Source organism: Chenopodium quinoa, unplaced genomic scaffold (genome assembly GCF_001683475.1).
Source record: "Chenopodium quinoa cultivar QQ74 unplaced genomic scaffold, ASM168347v1, whole genome shotgun sequence".
NCBI classification, from domain to species: Eukaryota; Viridiplantae; Streptophyta; class Magnoliopsida; order Caryophyllales; family Amaranthaceae; genus Chenopodium; species Chenopodium quinoa.
Window position 1 is genome coordinate 2,934,401 of NW_018743593.1, and position 22,390 is coordinate 2,956,790.

General features: G+C 42.3%; 1 protein-coding gene across 1 annotated transcript; it reads right to left on the reverse strand.

The window, feature by feature from the left end:
* Nucleotides 1-1,561: 1,561 nt before the first annotated feature.
* On the reverse strand, nt 1,562-20,393 carry LOC110682797 (sulfate transporter 1.2-like). Its single transcript, XM_021859139.1, has 13 exons — nt 19,772-20,393; nt 19,621-19,669; nt 10,581-10,788; nt 4,921-5,101; nt 4,774-4,839; nt 4,570-4,683; nt 4,349-4,465; nt 3,882-4,008; nt 3,461-3,747; nt 3,167-3,357; nt 2,554-2,639; nt 2,377-2,453; nt 1,562-2,040 (listed from the first exon to the last, which is right to left on the reverse strand). The coding sequence occupies exons 1-13, from the start codon at nt 20,111-20,113 to the stop codon at nt 1,897-1,899; spliced, it is 1,989 nt and encodes a 662-aa protein (XP_021714831.1). The 5' UTR covers nt 20,114-20,393; the 3' UTR covers nt 1,562-1,896.
* Between the last annotated feature and the right edge of the window lie 1,997 nt (nt 20,394-22,390).

Below are 22,390 nucleotides of genomic sequence, written 5' to 3' on the forward strand. Positions count from 1 at the left end.
GATAAATGTTTTTTTTTTTTTTTTTTTTTTTTTTTTTTGTTTTTTTTTTGGTGTGTGTGTGTTTAAGAGAACCATAACGGTGAGTGATGAGAATCGATCCCATGATCTCTTGGACCATGGAGGGGAGCTCTTACTACTTGAGCTATCCCTCAGTCTTAAAGTATAGTATCATGGTAAATGATAATACCATCTACAGTGTGAGTCATTCATGACTTTAACTATTATATTGGTAGAGGATTTCTCGTAAGTATTATTTACAAAATATTCAAATGTACTCATCTAATATCAGCTGGATATCATACAAGCACCATTTCCTTGACTTCCAGATCATAAGATGAAATTGCTCCTTAACAATTTTAGCTTTAAATGTCATATCTATTTGAACAAGTTTGGTTGCATTATTGCATAATTCAATTATGCCCATAAAGTCAGACTTTTTTGTGCAGAATATAGTTTGACTGAGAAGATCTAAATTTTTCTCTTCAGAATTTTACTAGGTTGCTGTATTGCCGCAATTTAGGAATTTATTTTTGAAAAATAATATTTCCTCTTTTAAAATAATTGTAACACTTTGACTCTTGCACTATTCATATACTTAACTATAATTTTTACCAATATATTAAAGTTTGATGTTGTCATGTAAATTATTTTTTGATTCACCTTTAAGTGTATTTTCATTATATCAATTTTTTTTATACTTACTACGAAGTAGTAATATATAATTGCAAATAATAATGGTCAAACTGTTGCCATTATTTTGAAACGGAAATAATATAGTTTATACGAAATGATAAAAATTTATGCGTAAAATTTAGTATCACTCGTTCGAAGGTTTATACTCGATAATTTAAGACCGTTAAAATTAGTACTTGTATCAGTAGAGTCTCTCAAGTGAATAGATTGTAGATTGAAAATCATGTTATACTGATTATTGTCACATCAAATTTACCTATGGGCAAGTTCAAAGGTGCAATTTTTTGGTTGACCCTTAAAAGTCTTCCAACGTACACATTTTTTCTTTTCAAACAAGTGGTATGCCACATTGACGTATTGCTAGTTTGCAATTTTGCATAGAAAAATAAGAAAGCAAATGTTTTTATTGAGATTTAAAAAGCTTCTATTTATATGGATGATCAACTAGCTTTAGTTGATTAAAGATTGGAGAAATGGTACTGAAAAATAATTAGTAGTACATAAGATGAAGAAAAACTAAATTGGAATGATAATCGGGCATTTTATAATGTAATAGCTAGATAAAATCATGAATTAAATGGTTCTCAGCTCTCCCAGGTTCCTAAGGAACTTGCTTATGACTTGTTCTATAATATGTATTCATATGGTTCTTCTTATGTTAACTTAATCGTTAATGTAAATTTACCATAACTATGTTACCCTATCCCTAATAACTCGACCCCAAAAATTGCACATCCATATTACGAGAAAGTAGATAAAATCATAATTGCAAAATTTAAATTCGGAGATTTTTTTTTTCCCAAATATATAAGTAAATTGCGTATATGGTCCATGTAGTAAAAGACCTAAAGTAATCGTAGAACAAATCTAGATAAAATCACATGAATTGACAAATTGCTAACCATCTCATTACATTAGAAAATGGATAAACATTTTCTTGTATCATATACATTCCTGTACACACACAACATTACCCTAAAAGCTAAGGGGTTGTTTTATATGATGCAATCAAACACGCTTGTTGAATTCCTCTGCTTAGAACTCGAAATAAGGGTGGATGGTGATCCAACAATTACCCAGTTTATTACGAACACTCTATACGGATTAAACATACACACAATGACACCTTTGACACAAACTCATACATACATTCAAGTCAGAATCAACCCCATACAACTTTTAGAAATCCCGGTTCTCATATAATCAAGCCACCTCGATTACTCTTGGAGAGCATGAATGAACAGCATGCGCGACTGTTAGATAGATGTTGTCTTCCCCTATTAAGGATGTAAAATCAGATGCATGTAGCTTCTCGATTACCACTGGTCCTGGATTTGCTAAAGCAAGCTGCATAAACAGAATGACAAAGAAGCATGTCAGTGTACTTTTAGTAGCAAATTCTGTTAGTATAAATTTACATTTATAACTTGTTATATCCTCTAAGACATATCTAGACCAATATGTCACAAGTAGAGGTAGTAAACGAGTCATTCAGATCAAGTTCAGCTCAGCTCGTACTTAAGTGATAACTCATTTGTTTAGGTCAATTCAAAGGTTGCTCGGATTAGTTTACTAAAGAATAGTGTATCAGTTTTAGTCCCATTACTTATCAGTTTGAGTTGGGTCATCTAGTTTCCAGTACAGATTGAATCTGGTAGGTTTATTTAACCAAGCCTTGTTTACCTGAACATTTCTTTTCTCTAGACTTTTGTGCAACTCTTCTAAAGCATGGATGCCACTGGTATCAATGTCGGTGACAGCTGCATCAACCCATGAAAGAAAAAAATTATAAAGGTGGTGTAGTAAAAATTTCATTTGCAGTTATCAGTCTTCTATCAATCAACATACTAAATAACTTACGTGACATCTCTACGATTAGAAACTGGATCCTCGGCCTGTACAGCTTTTTCCTCTTCTCTTCCTCGTCGACTAACCATCTCAATATCCTGCACCACAAAAACCAGACATAAATCTTTGAGAAACCAGACTACTCTGCCTCAAATTTCAACTTCTGTACAGATGGTATCAGAAGTTCATTCAAGACCAAAGATATTAGACTCGAAAATTTTGATAATAACACTTTTTAGCACTTCCTGTAGAATATTTTCATGTTATGAAATCTTACTTCAGATATTATTCCGATTGCATGTCGTAGGATGTTTAGTCTATTTCAATAAAAGATAAAAAAAAAAGGAATATAAAACATAAAGAAATAATTTTATACTCTTAATGTGTAAAGCTCAAAAAGGATGATGTAAAGAAGCATTTTTTATTTTATTTTTTTTAATGCGCTTGTTGCTTGTTCCTTTAGCTGTTATTCTAATGAAATTGTTAAGGATTTTTGGATTAGGGTAACACGACGTATAGTTTTGATCAAACGTATTGATTTTTTAAGTTATTTTTGGCAAGGAAGAATCAAGCGAAAATATCTAAACAAAAATATAAAAACAGAGAAATATAATTAAAAAATTACCTCTCCTTAATGTAATTTGAGTTGGAGAAGTAGATAGCCGAATCAACTCTAATAACCAATATACCAGGAACATCAGCTGCTTCAGGATACTGCTGAAGATTTCTGTAAATCGTCGTACCTGGGAGATTGCCCAGGAGTGCAGTCCTTGGCCTAGTAACTTGCAAGAGGATTTTCGCAAAGGATATAACTACCTGTATGTTCATACCATGAAAAGCAAAATTAATTTAACAAAAAACTCATAACAGAAGCTAACAGGGTAAAAAAAAAAAGCAGAAAATCTTTAAGTATTCATACCGCGATCAAAAGACCAATCTCAACAGATGCAAATATGACACCAAAAAAGGCACCCATACATGCAACAAAGTCGAATTTATCAATCTTCCATATAAGAATAGCAGCCTCGTAATCAATAAGGTTGATGACAGCAGATATGATGATGGAAGCAAGAATGGCATTTGGGGTGTACTTAAAAAGAGGTGTTATAAACAACAGAGTTAGGAACACGATGACTGACATAACGATGTTAGAGACTGCAGTTTGACAGCCTGCCATGTAATTCACTGCAGATCGAGAAAAGGATCCTGCAAGACATAAGCACATATATCAGATCATTATCATCAAAATTTTATAACATCAGTAAAAAAAAAAAAATATAATCATTTAACTGATCATATAAATTCTGTTAGCTTCAACTTCTAAGCATTCATGTAATTACCAGTGGCAACATAGCAGGAAGTCATTGATCCGACAACATTCATCGCCCCTAAAGCAACCATTTCTTTGTTTCCATCTAGTTGGTAGTCCTTCATAGCTGCAAATGTTCTTCCTATTGCCGTGGCTTCCTGTACAAAAATTACATGGAATACTTTCAACAGACATTAAAAAAGGGACATTGTCTGAAACACTTTATTTTGAAAAAAAATATATTTTACAATTAAAAAATACGAAGTAAATATATTTTTAATCCAATTTAACATTTCTTAGATCAAAGTGATCTGAAAGCTTAATATAACCTAATTTTACCATCTAATTTTCACCAAATTGTCAATCAAAGGCGAAAATGATGATAGCTTTTTTTTTTTCCCTTCATAAACAGCTACATTTAAGGTAATTGTTGACAATTTTAACTCGGTAAATACGAGAAAATGATAAATGACTAGTGCATTAAGGAGGATGACTTACAGTTAGTGCTATCATACCAGCCACAGAGCCAATTTTGAAACCTCTCAAAAGATTATCTCCAGATAAATATAATAGATGCACCGATGATGGGTTAAGTCCTTTTTCTATATGATTCACCTACATCCGAAATAATATTTAATCAAATCAATGTTTTTTAAAATAAAATTCCCGCTCTTTTCTGTAGATCACAAGAAATAAGAGAGATCCGAAAGGTGGCTTACAATTGCTACTCCTTTCTTTTCTGCATGAGTTATAAACACGAAAAAAGTGGATAGAATGACTGAGATCAACGGAGCAATTGCTGGTACCCAAAACAGTTTCTTGTTTTTCTTTCCCTGAAGATTAGATTTGATCCAAAGTCAACAAAATCTTACTACAAAATAGAGAAAGATAACAACTAGAATTGAATCAAGTGTAGTTCTTACGATCATCTTAGCGAAAAGAAGGAAGGCCAGAAAGACTGATCCTATCAGTATCGTCTGCCAGTTCCACTACAAGTAGCGAAATATAGAAATAGTTAGTCAATTACACTACTTGTACAGCAGTATGTAAAAGAATAACTTCGTGTTTACCCCGTGATGGATGGACCCGAAAACTGACTTTAAGACTGAAATTATATCTGATTTCTTGGTAAAGTGCTTTCCCTTGATCCCAAGAAATCCTTTAAGCTGTTGCAACGCGATTGTAATTGCAGCTCCACCCATGAAACCAACAATAGCCGCGTGGGATAGGAAGTCGATTAAGAATCCTAATCTGATGACATGAAAAAAAGAGGTGAATTATATGTTACACTATGTTGTGCGACAGCGGAAGCAAAGGTCGAAAACAAACAAGAAAACAATAAAGAAATTCAATGCAAACAATAAGAACAACACCAAGAATTTACGTGGTTCACTATCGATGTGATAGCTACGTCCACGGGCACCGAGATCGAATGATTTCACTATAAACTGCAAAGATTACAAAGATGATTCTTGTATTTCTCAAGAACGGCTCTCACTCTCTCTCTCTTAACCCTTATACTAATATTAGGGAGGTTTTATATTAATCCCTAAAATAAAAGATACTTGGGCAAAAAGATAACATAAAAGATAACTTTAAATCGTAAAATCCGCGTCTCCGCATTTTTCCTTCTCCGCCCGGTCAGACCGGGCAAGGTCTGCCCGATCGGGCGCGAGAAGAAAACTCCATACGAATGCTTCAACGTATCCAACCCCCACCGCCCGGTCAGACCGGGCAATGTCCGCCCGATCGGGCGGACAAAGCTACGAAGTACGAGTCACCTAATACTTATCAACAATCTCCACCTTGACGAGAACTCGTAGTCAGCAAACGACCCCATCAAGACATAGTGGAAAAACATCTCAAGCCAAACCCGATGCAAGACTCATGCATAAGCCATACATCCCGATAAGTCTTCAACCAAGACCCATCACATACTCGTCTCCAAGTATAACAACTCATAATGCTCCACCTGCATCACAAGCCCCGGGCAAGCTCCACCTTAAGGCCAACACACCTACACCAGGAGCTCCCCAACTTCGCCCCTCAGGGCCTACTACATCACGTAGTAATCAATATTTAGCAAGTCTAAGCAATGTTTAAACTTGCTAAACGGAACAGGCTTAGTGAAGAAATCAGCCGGGTTGTCAGCAGTCCCAATCTTCTTCACCTTAATCCTCTTGTCAGTACGCAAGAAATGATACCTGACATCAATGTGCTTCGTCCGATCATGGTGTACTTGATCTTTAGCTAAGCAAATCGCACTTAGACTATCACAATACACTGTAGCAAAATCCTGTGCAATACCCAGTTCACCTACTAGGCCTTTGAGCCAAATAGACTCCTTAGCTGCAGAAGTTAAAGCCATATACTCAGCTTCAGTAGTTGACAACGTAACTGATGACTGCAATGTAGACTTCCAACTAACCACAGAACCACCCAAAGTGAACACATAACCAGTCACAGACCTCCTGGTATCCACATCAGCTGCATAATCAGAATCACTGTACCCAGTGACCAAGCATTCCCTACCATTCCCGTACACAAGACCAATATCAGTTGTCCCTCTCAGGTAGCGAAAAATCCTTTTCACCCCTTGCCAGTGTTCCCTCCCAGGTCGAGCCATAAACCTGCTTACAACACTAACAGCATGCGCAATATCCGGCCTAGTACAGACCATAGCATACATCAAACAACCAACCGCGTTTGCATATGGAACTCTAGACATATAAGACAACTCCTCCTCTGATTGAGGTGACATAGACAAAGACAACTTACAACTAACAGTAGTTGGCGTACTTATAGGCTTCGATTTTTCCATCCCAAAACGAGACAAAATCTTTTCAATGTAGCTTTTCTGAGTCAAGAAAAGCTTACCTCTAGCCCGATCCCTGTAGATCTCCATACCCAAAATCTTCCTAGCTGCACCCAAGTCTTTCATGTCAAACTCCGAGTTAAGCATCTCCTTTAATCTAGCAATATCAGATTTATTCTTTGTGGCAACCAACATGTCATCAACATATAACAAAAGATAAATCATGGAACCATTATCCAGCTTACTATGATACACACAGCAATCATATGAATTCCTGTCAAAACCTTGTGAAACCATAAAAGAATCAAACCTTTTGTACCACTGTCGGGGGGATTGCTTAAGTCCATACAATGACTTTAGCAATCTGCAGGCATAGTGTTCCTTTCCAGGAACTTCGAATCCTTCGGGCTGCTTCATCAGAATCTCCTCCTCCAAATCGCCATGAAGGAAAGCCGTTTTAACATCCAACTGCTCCAGCTCAAGATCAAAATGTGCTACAATTGACAATAACACACGGATAGAAGTATGTCGAACCACAGGTGAGAATATCTCAACAAAATCAACCCCTTCTACCTGACTGAACCCCTTAGCAACTAGCCTAGCCTTAAAACGTATTTGCTCAGTTTCCGACAACCCTTCTTTCTTCTTGTAAATCCATTTACAACCCACAAGCTTCCTCCCTTCCGGTACCTTTACCAGTTCCCACACTCTGTTCTTGTAAAGAGACTGCATCTCTTCACCCATTGCGGCAAGCCATTGCGCAGACTCACTACAACTAATTGCTTGTTTATATGTGGCAGGTTCAAATGACTCTACATCATCAGCTACACTCAATGCATAACCTGTCATCGCATCAACACAGCAATTTCTTCCCTCCATCTCTTCAATCAATCTAACAGGCTTCTTGATAACTCGTTTAGGCATCTCAAGAATGGTGTCAGGTTGACTAGATGACCCCTGATTAGATTGCTCCACCTCATCCCCAGAGTTAGAATGAGTAGGAGTAATCTCAGGTTCAGGAGTACCCGGCACTGGAACATCAGCATCATCATCAATATATTGTACCCGAGGTAAATCAGCAATGGTAGACTGATGTACCTCAAGTACCCCATCTGTCTGTAATAAATTGTCTCCTTCCCTTCTCAAATCTGAAATCTCTGCATTTTTAATTGAATACATGGTGTTTTCATCGAAAGTAACATCCCTACTAAGAATGACCCGACCCTCCGAAGGTGAAAAAATTCTAAACCCCTTCACACCATCCCCGTACCCAACAAAACACCCCTTCTTGGCTCGTGGATCCAGCTTACCCTCAATAACATGATAATAAGCAACACAACCAAAAATCTTCAAATTCGAAAAATTAGGCAACTTACCACTCCAGATCTCAAACGGAATTTTGGAATCAATTCCAGAATGAGGACCCCTATTAATGACATAACAAGCTGTTAACACAGCTTCACTCCAGTACCTCCTCCCAAGCCCTGCATTAGAGAGCATGCATCGAACTCTCTCTAGCAGTGTCTGATTAACCCGTTCTGCTACACCGTTCTGCTGTGGTGTCTTCCTGACAGTATGATGCCGACCTATACCCTCATCTGCACAGAACTGATTAAACTCGTCTTTGCAAAACTCTAGCCCATTGTCCGTTCGTAGCTTCTTGATCTTCCTTCCTTGTCGATTTTCCACCAAAGCTTTCCATTGCTTGAAAACTTTGAAGGCCTCATCCTTTGACTTAAGCAACCTAAGCCATATGTATCGGGACTTGTCATCAACAAATGACACAAAATAGTGGTAACCTCCCATACCTTCAACTCTAGATGGACCCCAGCAATCTGAATGGATGTAATCGAGCACTGCATCAGTAATGTGAGCACCCTTGCTGAACTTTGACCTGTGTTTCTTACCAAACACACAATGCTCACAAAATTCAAGGTTGGCAACCTTGACCCCGGATAGAAGACCCCTCTTGGACAATAGCTGCATCCCCTTCTCCCCCATATGACCAAGCCTCATGTGCCAAATCTTAGTCATCTCCTGGTGAGATACAGATGCGCAAACCGCAGAACTAGGCAGTGTAACACCCTCAAAAACATAGAGGGTGTTCCTTTTGATACCCTTAAGTACCAACTCAGAACCTCTGAAAATACACAACTCCCCATCTGAAAACACACCATTGTACCCCAAGTCATCCAGGGTACCCAATGAAATCAGATTCTTTCCTAAAGCAGGAACATGCCGTACATTAGTCAAAGTTAACCTCCGCCCATCAACAGTCCTCAACCTCATGGAACCAATACCTGTGACCTTACATGGAGCATTGTTACCGACTATAACCATACCCCCATTGCGAGGTTCATATGTATCAAACCAATCTCGACGTGGACACATATGGAACGAACACCCCGAATCTAGAACCCAGTTATCAGATAAATCATCAGACCTAGCAGAACTGACTAATGCTAAATCTTCCTCTGAATTATAGCTCTCATTCGGTTTCTCTTCAACTACAGCAGCCTGGGACTTGTTTTTCCTCACCGGACAATTATTCCTAAAGTGACCCGGTTCTTTACAGTAATAACATGTTTTAGTAGTAGTTTTACTAGATCCATCCTTGCCGTTTCCAGCACCCGACCCAGCATTGTTCCCCTTGTTAAACCCCTTATTCTTTTTAGACTTTCCGGACTTAACAAACAACCCACTACCATTATCCCCATTATCACTCGTAGCTTTCATTCTGAGTTCCCTAGTATGAAGTGCTGCCTTCACTTCTTCTAAGGTTATAGAATCCTTACCAACAACAAAAGACTCTACAAAATTCTCAAAGCTAGACGGTAGAGATACAAGTAAAATCAACGCAGCATCCTCATCATCAATTTTAACATCTAAATTACGTAAATCAAGCAAAATAGAGTTAAGTTTTTCTAGATGTTCCCGTAAGGAAGTACCTGACTGCATCCGGAGGCTAAACAACCGCTGTTTCAGTAATAATTTGTTGGTCAACGACTTAGTCATATACAATGACTCCAGCTTCAGCCACAATCCAGCCGCCGTTTCCTGATCAGCCACCTCCGTGATGATTTGATCATCAAGACTAAGTAATATGGTAGAGTGTGCCTTCTCTTCCATAACTTCTAACTGCGGGTCAGTCGGTCCATCTTCTGACTCCGAAGTAGTACTCTTTGGAGCCAACGGACGCCATATCTGCTGTTGTTTTAACAGAGCCTTCATCTTAATTTGCCATAGCCCGAAACTATTTTTCCCGGTAAACTTCTCAATTCTTATTGTTGAATCTCCTGCCATTGTTATCTTCAAGAAACTCTCCAAGGATTGAACCTGAGCTCTTGATACCAATTGTTGTGCGACAGCGGAAGCAAAGGTCGAAAACAAACAAGAAAACAATAAAGAAATTCAATGCAAACAATAAGAACAACACCAAGAATTTACGTGGTTCACTATCGATGTGATAGCTACGTCCACGGGCACCGAGATCGAATGATTTCACTATAAACTGCAAAGATTACAAAGATGATTCTTGTATTTCTCAAGAACGGCTCTCACTCTCTCTCTCTTAACCCTTATACTAATATTAGGGAGGTTTTATATTAATCCCTAAAATAAAAGATACTTGGGCAAAAAGATAACATAAAAGATAACTTTAAATCGTAAAATCCGCGTCTCCGCATTTTTCCTTCTCCGCCCGGTTAGACCGGGCAAGGTCTGCCCGATCGGGCGCGAGAAGAAAACTCCATACGAATGCTTCAACGTATCCAACCCCCACCGCCCGGTCAGACCGGGCAATGTCCGCCCGATCGGGCGGACAAAGCTACGAAGTACGAGTCACCTAATACTTATCAACACACTAGTTATATGTAAAAAATAAAATCAATAAATTACAGAAGAGTTATATCAGACCTGAAGAATCCGAGGGTCATTTGAGTGATCCCTGCAAAAAATGTTGCAGTGAATGCAAGCCTTCTATACTCCACGGGATTTTTAGTAGGATCGATTTCATTCTGAATCAGAGTCCCTAGTAATAGAGAAACAACAGCCACCGGTCCAATGGCGATATCTCTTGAACTACCCATGCAAGCATATATCAATGGGGGTACAAAGCTGGAGTCTGCATTAGTTAACAACATATAAACAACACGGTATACAAGTTGTTTCGGATGAAAACAATCGAATCTCGGAAGATCCTTTTATCTTGAGGGAACTTGGTCTCGGTCCGAACGACGCAGGAGCCGAGGGTTTCCTGCACAACAAATACACGTAAACTAGCCTCGGGGGGGACGCCGAGGAAGGCCCCTCCGATGCTTAAGTCAGTATATTAGAGAGAGAAAGCTGTGCAAGAGTTTAGTTGCTTGAGGCTTTATTGTCTTACCAAGAATTGACCAAATTGTTGGCTTTTATACCTTGGCTAATGAAGGAGGCGGATTGGGCCCGGAAGTCAGTTGGGCTGGGCCAAGCTGATTGGGCCGTTGACTGACCTTGACATGGCTTTGAGGATGTTGATTTTTGACTTTAGCACATTTGGAGAGTTGAACCTTAACCTTGGGCTTTTAATTGGATCATTCAGTGACCAGGCCCAATTGGACTAAATTGGACCCAAACAACTTGCCCCCCAGACCCGATTTGGAAGGATGACGGGTCGGGTTTGATTTAATCAGAAAAGGAGGGAAGTGAATGATTTGTTAATCCAAAAATGTGAATTTAAACCGTAATTAACCCATGATTAATGAGATAACAACAGTTAATGTGGATAATTGCGGAAGTTGGACGGGTAGTGGGCGATTTAACTGCAAGGTCGTGTGTTTAACGGTTACTTAGTGGGGTGCTTGAGAGAAATTGAAACGCAGACTCCTTGAATTCCCATTTCTGGAGATATAAATAGAGGCGCGTCTTCTCTCCCCACTCATTCATCAACACAAACCCAGAATTCTCAAGAACGCTCAAGAGCCCGCATCAAAACTTCGCAAATTCCCCGAGCATTAAGCTTAGAAGCTGAGACTTGTCACTACCAATTCGTAAATCGGCGACTTTTGCTTCAGATCAAGGTAAATTCCTTTGATTTTATTTCATTTTTCTTCGACTTTGCACTCTTTCCCCTTTTTCGACTTTTTCCTTCGAAATTCGTCAATGGTGAGGGGAGTTAGAGGTGGAGCCCGTGCTCCAAGAAGAGCAAGGCTAATCCCCGATCCCAGGGACAGGATTGGGACCTGGAATGGACGAAGGACAGAGTCTGACCCTGCTGAAGGGGTTAGGGCGACTCCCATTTCTTCGGCTCCTCCTCAGAGGGCTGAGGGGGTGAGCGCTTCAGGACGGGATGATGAAGTTCCCGCTGTCCTTTGGGATATCCTCCCAGGGTTTTCAGAGTGGGAGGATGCCGAAGTAGCTTCGGCCATGATAAAGAACCGCCCCTACTCATGGTGGGTGGAGAATGCTGATCAGTACCGGTTTGCCGAGCAAATTGAGTTGCATTACGGCATCCTTGAAGCTGATGGATATTGGTGCCGAATGCCCTCAGCATCCGATAGAATCCATCGTCCACCCCCGGGGTATGTGGGGGTGTACACGAGACAGCTTCAGTATGGGCTGAGGTTCCCTTTGGACGTTTTCGTCCGAGACTTGCTGATCCATTACAACATTTCCCTGTGCCAGCTGACCCCCACCAGCATCCGAAGGGTAATGACGTACTTATGGGTCTGCAAATTCTTCAGGTACGTGCCGAACCTGCATTGCTTCAAAAGGCTCCATCGGCTAGTGCCAAACATTCAAAGTGGGCACGGATGCCATGGCTCTGGGTGGTATCGGATTGAGTCTCGGCCCCCGTTCCTAACCATGTGGCCGAACGACTCTTCAGACAAGGACTGGAGAGGTCAATGGATTTGGGTTAGGGCACCCACGGAGCCGAGCCACCCTTACGTTTTCAGCGCTCCCCGGTATCTTGCCGAGCCGGATCCTGATATGGGAAGTTTAGGTCCTCCCGAAGATAGCGGGCCAGACCCGAACCTTAATCAGCAGAACATCTTCGGCAAGCTGCCGAACCGGGGAGGCAGCGGCCGAATGCAGCATATCCCGGAGACTTGGCTCCCCGATACGCACTATGTTTTCCAAGAGAATATGCTGGCAGCTGTCGGCCTCAGCCGAAAGTTTAGGGATGGTAATCTTCTTCGGCTGGGGCCGAGGCCTTTTAATTATCTCTTTTCTTCTTTCATTTTGCTTTCTTGTGATGTGCCGAACTAACTGAATTGACTTCTCCCCTTTTCTTTTTCAGAACGGGACGAGACCAACGTCGGCATTGATTACGCTCGCCTTGGCGTCAACCGAGAACGAGTCGTAACTGATCGGGCTCCCCCTATCACTGAACCAAGGCGCCGAGAGGTTCACCTAGACTCTTCCCACTTCCAAATTGAGGCTGTTGCTCTGTATCAGAGGCAGAAGCCTTGGTGGAAGAAGAGAGATCCCTTGTTTCAGCTGCTGGAAGAAGAAGCTGAAGCTGCCCGTACAGCCGAAGAGGTTGCACGGGTTATTGAAGCTTGTGAAGGTGGAGAAGGGTCCTCCAGAGTTGCTGAAGAAGCTGCGGCTAGGGCAGCTGAAGAAGACGAGGCTTTGCTGAAGACCTCGGTGAGCCTTTAGACTTAACTTTGTCTTTCTTCTTTTTTTTTTTTTTACTCACACTCTTCTTCCCCCTGTCTGTTACAGTCTGAAGAGAGTAACAGACACAGAGAAGGCAAAGCTCCTGTTCGTCCCGAAGATCAAATACAAGAGTCTTCAGACTCAGATATGGACGAGCAGCCGCTTCAGAAGAGGCGCCGAAGAATGGCCATCATCGGCCCGCATGACTTTCAGCGGAGGCCGATGACCATCGGCGTTGAAATAAGGGAACCCGAGGAAGGCAATGGATCGCCGAGGGTTCCCCGGCCACCGCCTCAATCACCCCCAAGGGCCTCTCCGCCACCCCCCGAGATGGAGGTGGATCAGAGAACTCCCAAACCTAAGGGAGAGGTTCTGGAAGAAGCTCGAGAGAGTGCCGCCGAGGACAAGGATGGAGACGCCGTGATGCCCAGTGCTGAGGGTTTCACGGCGGACATTGCCAGAGAGGTTGGGGCCTTCGTCCTCACACCTGAAGAAGAAGAGGTCACAATAATTGACTCTTCTGAGAAGGAGGAGGACGTTGAGCCACCCAAAGCTAAAGAGGCTCCATCGTCATCCTTCCCTTCCTTCCAGACGCTGCAGTCTGGAGAAATGGGTTTCTCGGCCCCCCGAATTCCAGTCCCAGACCACATCTGGGACCTCATATGGGGTCAGAACCGAGAAGGTCCTGCAGCCTACTTCGGCGATTTTGCTGGCCTGTCCGAAGTAGATAGGGCAAGGATTTGGTCGCTGAAGGCCACTGCTGGGATGGGCGAATCCAGCAGATCAGTTCCTGACCCTGCCAGGTCCAACCAACTGCTGATGATGCAGGTAATTCTCCTTGCCTTGATTTCTTTCTGAACTCAACCTTTCAGCTATTATTTTTTACTTTTTTAACTTGTGCCCCTGTTTTCAGTTCGTGCACAATCAGACTCTCACTGTAGAGCTGATAGATTCCCTACAAGATAGGGTGGACGCTGCCGAGCACGATCAAAGGGTAGCCGAGGAAGAGCTAAAGCTTGCTAAGCTGAAGCAGGCAGCAGCTGAAGAGAAGCAGCAGAAGGCTGAGGAGTACGAGAAAAAGGCTGCTGAAGCCCTCCAGACCTTCTGCGACGCTATGGAGAAGGAAGTTTTTCCCCCACTGATGGAAGGGGAAAAATTCCTCCAAGAGCACCTGGGGGTGGACATCTCCAAGTTCAAGGCTGCTATCGAGAGCCGAATCCAAGGAGCTGCTGCACAGGCTGAAGTGCAGCATCAGCTAGAATCTCTTGAAGCCAGCAGAATGGCTGCTGAAGAGATGCTCCAAGCTAGGGATGTCCAACTCTCAAGGGCTGCTGCTGCTGCTGAAGCTCAAAGAGCTAAGCTACAAGAGGCTGAGGATCAGCTCACTGCCAAGAAGGAAGAAATGGTCCAAGTTCTGGCCGAGGCTTCCCAGGTTCAGCAAGAGTTTACCGAGCTGAAAGGCTCCTCCTCCAAGCTCGTCGATGAGCTGAAGAGATCCGAGGAAGACTTGGAGGAGACGAAGAAGAAGTTGGCCGATGCTGAGGCTCTACTCAAAGTCCGTATCTATACCCAAGAAGAGTATGAAATGGGTTTTAGAAACGGGTTCAGAGTGTGCCGAAGGGTCTGCCTTCATGCTGAGCCGAAGCTGGACTGGTCCAAATGTGCTGAATGGGTCCAAGATCCCGAAGACCCTCACATGAAGTATGCCACTCCAATCGAAGCTGAAATCCTTAAGGCTGAGGAAGCCGAGGAAGAAGCTGAGAGGATGGAGTTGGAGGCTGAGCAGAGGGAAAGGGAGGCTCGGCAAAGTGCAAAGCCTGCTTCTTCTGCTGCTGGAGCTGAGACCACCATTGGGCCCAATGAAGCTGATCAGTCTGATCCTCAGGCTGAAGCATAGGAACTCGGGCAGTCGTCTTCAGAATCTTGCGGTTCATCATGCGCTCAACTTTAGACCTGCCGCTTTCTGAATTTTTGCCTTTTGTTTTTTTTTGCTTCAGCTTGCCTTATCGTACAACAGCTTATTATATTTTTATTTTGCCTGTACGTATTTCGGCAGCTGTTACTTTCCGCTTGTGGGCGGCTGCCGACTATTTTTGTAATTCAACATTTTTATTTCAAAGAAGTTCACTTTCTCAGCTTTCTTGTGTATTTTTTTTTTTTCTTCTTCGCTTTACCAGTCTTCGCACTTTACTGCTTTCTTTGAATGATCTTTCAAATATTTGCTAAGTGCAGAACTTCGGCTAGCGAGAATCATTTCTGCTGAGACTTCTTTTTGCCGTTTGTACTCGGATGTTTTCAACTTGTGAAAAAACTGACATAAGTATCAAACTTCGGCTGAGCTGAAGGGTATTAGATCAGTTGTGCCATTTCTCTATTTCCCTCTGCCCCCCCAGAAATCTGAAGATGAGGTCTTCTGAATTCTGGAATGGCTGATAATTTTTCTCGGCTAAGCCGAGGATCTTTGAACACTTTGCTTTATTTTCTACATCTGTTTTTAAAGTACTGATTTCCCACCTGAGAGTTTTCACTCTAGAGATGGTACTCTTGTGACACTTTCTTCAATTCATCCAAGGGAACAACTATCCGAAACACCATGCCGGGGCAGCAGTTTATCTGAAGTACGAGGCATCATCATGCAATACTTCAGAGTTGCAACTACCACCCGGAACTGATTCATCCGAAGTACAAGGCATCACTATGCAATACTTCGGGGCTTTATCAGTTCCTATTTTTTAGGCTATGTTTCGGATAAGTCTATGGCCTTTTTGCCCAAAGGAACAGATTCTCCGAAGTACAAGGCATCACTATGCAATACTTCGGGCTTGTATCTTTTTTTGGCAGGTTTTACGGCTTGCCGAGGTACAAGGCATCATTATGCAATACCCCGGACAGCGCCGAATGAAACCTTGAATTTTTGAAAAACCGTAGAAAGCATAAAGACTTAAAGAATACACGCAATCTGAATGAATACTGGCTCGATGGACTTTTTATAAACAAAATCAGTGTACTTACATAGATTGTACTATCCGAAGGATTTACACATAGTATTTTTTGAGCACACCGGCATTCCAATGGTTTTTCAGCTCGGTGCCATCCATTTGTTTGAGTCTGAAGGTACCGGGCTGAAGCTCTTGATAAATTTCATAAGGTCCCTCCCAAGATGCTGAGAGTTTGCCATGAATGCGACTTTTTTGAACAGCTGCAGCATTCCTCAAAACTAAATCCCCAACTCTGAGAGGTCGTTGATAGACTCTTCGGTTGTAGGACTTGCTCATTCTGAGCTTGTGTGCAGCCATCCTTTCTCGGGCTAGATCTCTAATCTCGTCAAGGAAGTCGAGGGACTCTTTCATGAGCTGCTCATTTTCCTCGGCTGAGAAGAGATTCACTCGTAGGCTTTCTGAGCCCACTTCCACTGGAAGCACTGCTTCGGATCCATACACCAGCTGAAAAGGTGAATGCCCCGTTGCCTCCTTCTCGGTTGTCCGGAGTGACCAGAGGGTTCCCGGAAGTTCCTCTACCCACTTGGACTTTTGATCCTCTACTCTTTTTCTGAGAGCGTTAAGGATCTGTTTATTTGCGGCTTCGGCTTGGCCATTACTCTGAGGGTGGCAAACCGCGGAGTAAGCCAATTTTATCCCGAATTGATCAGTGTATCGGCGCAAGGGCAGGTTGTCAAACTGTCTGCCGTGGTCGAACACAAAAACTTTTGGGATGCCGAACCGAGTTATTATGTTCTGCCAGATGAACTGTCTGACAGTTTGCTCAGATATGCTTGAAGCAGCTTCCGCTTCAATCCATTTGCTGAAATAGTCGATTCCGACTATCAGCCACTTTCTTTTGTATGGGGCCTCGGGAAAGGGTCCCAGAATATCCAACCCCCATTGTGCAAATGGAAGAGGATTAAGAATTGGCTGGAGATCTAGGCATGGCCGATGGATTACCGGTGCAAATTTTTGGCATTTCTCGCATTTTCTGACCATGTTCTTTGCATCCGAGATCATTGTAGGCCAAAAATACCCTGCCCTGAGAGCTTTGTGGGCTAAGGTTCTCCTTGCGGACCAGATCCTCAATCTGGTCCTTCAGCTGGACGCAGTCCTCGGTGCGATGTCCGGGTGAGTCATGGAACTCGCACCACTGGTCCTTTCCCCTCGTCTGATGCCAGGGAGGCAACGGACGAGGTTTTTTGAATCTCCCCTCGTCCTTCGTCGTGCTGAAAATCTTAGCACGGGGAAGGGAGAGTGGAGTGTATGAATCGTACCTTCCCGTGTAGGGAAAGTGTCTTTCCTTCTTCGGCTCGGCAGCAGAGGACGGTTCTGAGGCCTTAGCCTTCCCTTTCCTCTGCGCCGAGACTTCGGGCTGCTGCCCTTTCGGCTTCTCAATTCTCGGACGAGACTGAGACCTGGATCTGTTCCACTCCTCGGCTCGGATGAACCTATCCGATGCTTCCAAGGCTTCCTCCAGGGTCTGCGGGGGATGCATGACCATGAAGTCCAGGAACTTTCCAGCTTGGAGGCCGTTCCGTAGCGCGAACACGGCCAGGCCTTGATCCAGGCTTGTGATTCCGGATGACTCGTTGCTGAAGCGAGTCAGATAGTCGCGGAGGCTCTCGTCCTCCGCCTGCTGCAGACTCATTAGCTCTGCAGTGGTCTTCTCTCGGCGGTTGGCCGTAGAGAATTTGCTCTTGAACTTGTTGGAGAGGTCGTTCCAACCGGTTATGGAGCCTTCCTTGAGCCCTTTGGTGATCCAGGATTGGGCAACACCTTTGAGGGTCGTAGGAAAGTATTTACACCAGGTAGCCTCAGACCTCGGGTTCAGATACATGTGCCCCTCGTAAGAGGCAATGTGATCCTTAGGATCTGAGGTACCATCGTAAGTAATATGTGCCGGGATTTTGACCGTTGGCACATGCTCTTCCAGAATCCACTTCTGGAAGGGCGAGTTCGATGGAACCATGACCGCCTTCCCCTTGTACCCGGCCTCAGGGACCTCGCTCCCTCCTCTCTCAGAGGTGGAAGTGGTTTTCGTCCCCGGCTGAGACAAGGTTGGGTGGGGTCCGGTATCCTCTGGGAAGGTGAGGCGGCTATGCACACTCACCTCCCTCGAACCCAAGCGTTCGTGAACGCTTTGGCGGGCGAATTCCGGGTCCTTGGAGGGCCCCATGGAATTCTGAGCTTCAGAGTGGTCAGAGGGTTGAGGGTTCCTCCTCCTCTCCTTACTGGAGTTTCGGGTGTCCCCTCGCCACCTCTGGCCGAGCTCTCTATGTGGTGGAACTTGTCCACCATCATCCTGACCGATCCTCCTTTTCAGGTTTCTCGGCTGGTGATCATCAGGCATCTGGATTGGAGCCCCTTGAGCTTTAAGGAACTCCATGCAGATGGCCACTGCTCTGGCCACTTCCTCGGTGGAGGGTCCGGAGGGAGGAGTCTCCCGCGGATGTGACCTGGATTGCACGCTATGGCGCGGCGGGGAGTTCCTCGCACCTGAGCCACTCGGTCTCGGGGATGGCCCCGGCTGCCGAGTGTGGTGCGAGGTGTTCTCCTCCTGGAGGCTAGGACCTCTTGAGGCTTCCCTTTCCGGAGAAATGGGGGCCTCCGATTCGGAAGAGGCTTGCTCCGGGGAGGGATAAACCGGCTGGCGTTCCCTCACCGTAATCCGGCCTCCTCCCTTCTTAGCCTTCTTGGAACTCTTTCCACTCTTAGTCATGGCGACTGCCGGAGTGTTTGATGACTGACGCGAAATTTAGTAGCGTTCCCCACAGACGGCGCCAAATTGTTTCGGATGAAAACAATCGAATCTCGGAAGATCCTTTTATCTTGAGGGAACTTGGTCTCGGTCCGAACGACGCAGGAGCCGAGGGTTTCCTGCACAACAAATACACGTAAACTAGCCTCGGGGGGGACGCCGAGGAAGGCCCCTCCGATGCTTAAGTCAGTATATTAGAGAGAGAAAGCTGTGCAAGAGTTTAGTTGCTTGAGGCTTTATTGTCTTACCAAGAATTGACCAAATTGTTGGCTTTTATACCTTGGCTAATGAAGGAGGCGGATTGGGCCCGGAAGTCAGTTGGGCTGGGCCAAGCTGATTGGGCCGTTGACTGACCTTGACATGGCTTTGAGGATGTTGATTTTTGACTTTAGCACATTTGGAGAGTTGAACCTTAACCTTGGGCTTTTAATTGGATCATTCAGTGACCAGGCCCAATTGGACTAAATTGGACCCAAACACAAGTAATAAATAAATTTCACATGTTATGATACTAATTACAGTCCTAAACAATAACTATAGTAGTTATAATAGTCGTAGTAGTAGTAGAGCGTACATAGTCCATACTCAGGGTCGAGGTTTGCAAGTTTGGAATATCCAATATCCTGTTACACACACCGGAATCAAGATTATTGTGACACATGCAAAACGACACTTGGATAACATTTCTAAACAATGAGGTACAAAAAATGAATATTTTTGAATACCTGAGGGATGCAGAGACTGGCAATAGTGAGGCCGGAAATGAGGTCACCTCGAAACTTCTTGAGATTATAACCTCGGCCCCAGTCAAGTATAGGGAAGACAGCATGAAGACCAAGAATGAACTTCCGAGACTTGGACTGATCTTTGAAATGTCGTAAAGGGTCATCAGCAAAGAATGTTTCTTTCACGGTGTAAGTGAACTCCTTAAACAAGTTCTGCTTAGATGGAACACCAACTTTGTGGTGATCTAAGTCTGGGTTTTGGCTATGACGCTTAGAGGATGGCAGGCTAGCCATATCGATCTCTTTGGTATCGGCCTCTCCATTTGTTGGAAGATTGGCCATTGAAGTGTTTGGGAGAACAACTAAAAAGGGGTGGTGCTAATGCAATTTAAGCCTGTAACATGTAACATTCATAGTGAAAGATCAGTTGCTTAAGAATATTAGTATGAAAAGTATGCAAAAGAGAGAAAAAGAAAGCAAACAGGTACAAGAAGAAGTAGAAAACAAAGAAATTGAGCTAAGCTGAAGAAAGTGATTGATTGGAGTATGCTACAAATTGCAAAAAATCAAGAGGGTCTCAGAGCTTTATAAGTTCTGTCAAAGAATAACTAGTCAAAAGTCTACATTTTGGCTTGAAGAATTTTCAAAATTAAAAAAAATGGGTGGATCAGAAAAATGTAGCATTGAAAAAAAAAATACTATTAGACTAATTAGACCGCGGTAGGAGGATCAAAATTCCGAACTTAATAATTGATTGTACACACTTTCTTATTTAGCAAGAACCGGACATTACTGTCATTGGTTAACATATTCTCTATTGCTTAGCATTTAAGCTCATTCTAGATCAAGAAGGGGTGGTGTTGACCTAAACATGTAGGTGAAGTTGTTGGGGTGCTTCATCCCCTATCTTAACAGTACTTGTTATAACAGAATAACTCGAGGAAACAGTTTCGATCACTAAGATGTTTTCAAATCATATACGAAAAGATATACAATTATCGGAAACAATAATCTTTCTACTAATCAGCTGAACTACAAGCCTTCGAGTGTGTATGTACATTGATACATTTTGATGTGTCTAAAACTTTTTTTTTTTTGGGATAGTTGACTTGACCCACATTGTAGGGTTGTCATTGTATCAAACTAACAATCAGATTAGTTGAGTTAACAAGTTTGAATTCATTGAAGCATATCAAACTTTAATAAATTTTAAGTCAATACATGTTTCAGATACAGCCTTCCCCATAAAAGGAGGTTTCTGCTCCCCACAAACGCCATCTGTAATGACATATGCAATTACTGAGACAAAATTTGCTGTAAAACTATAACCAAACATTACATGATTATTTGTGTTAAGTTTCTACTGTTGTTTTTACAATGACCTTATTGTGGCAAATCATGTTGCACCAACCCCGTGGGTTGGAGTTGTCAAATGATCGATTCCCGTGTATATTTTATATTGTTTTTTTTAGGGTGTTTAGAGAGGCACAAGGGCGGGTGATGAAAATCAAACCCAAAATGTCTTAATATCGGGAGGTGAGCTCTAACCACTTGAGCTATCCCTCACTCTCGATGTATGTGGTGACATCTCATATGATTAATGTGGTACAAGTTTGTGGCGATATTTTGATAGCCACTTAGGTAAGCGGTCATAAATTGTGTAAATAGTAATGAATTTGTGTGTAAAACAGTAAATAAGTAATAAGTACAACCTATATTAATTAATTACCATGATAACGAATTTATGAAGTCAGATACCATCTCCCGAGTAGTAACGAAGAAAATGAGAAAATGGAGAAAGATCGACTAACATTATCATAGACAATGACATAAGATTTCCTTCATAATAAATTGCAATTAATTAATGTGGTACAAGTTATTGGTTGAAAATGAATCAATGACATAAGATTTCCTTCTAAAATTGCAATTAATTAATGTGGTATATGTTATTGGTTGATAATGGAACTCTTGGTAAAGTTCTAGTATTAGGTAAATGCAATTGCATGAGTAAGGTAAGATACTAAAAACATCATTATCATACACAATTAATCACCTAAACAAGTTTCTAGCTAATGGAATGAGATTAATATGACTTTTACTGTTTTACATAAGACGGGTAATTTTTACGAATGACCTTTACGACTTTGCACTTAAAAAGGGCAACTCAAGAACATAACCAAGGTTACCGAAGTCATATTATTGTCTACACCCGTCTCATACAAGAATCTACCTAGACACAACAATAAAGACAAGTAGACAACACTACGGTGTTAAGTAACAATCAAATCAACAGCCTAAAGTAGGAATTGTAAGCAAAAGGTTAAAATTTAATTAGCCAAAATTAGCATAAGTTCTTAGCTACAAATGGGGGGTAGTTACTCCAGTAAGAAGCTAGTTTGATGGAGAATAAAGAAAAGTGCAAATTTTGTAAAATAAATTTAAGGAAAGTGACAAGCACACCTGCATTACATGATTCATATTATATGCTTTTCATTCAAACCATTAATAGTGGGGGCTCATTTGATCTTTTCCATGACCTCTAAAAAGTTCTCTTCTTCCCAAAATAAATTAAATTAATTATAAAAATAACTTATGATTCTTAAATATTTTTTTAAAAAT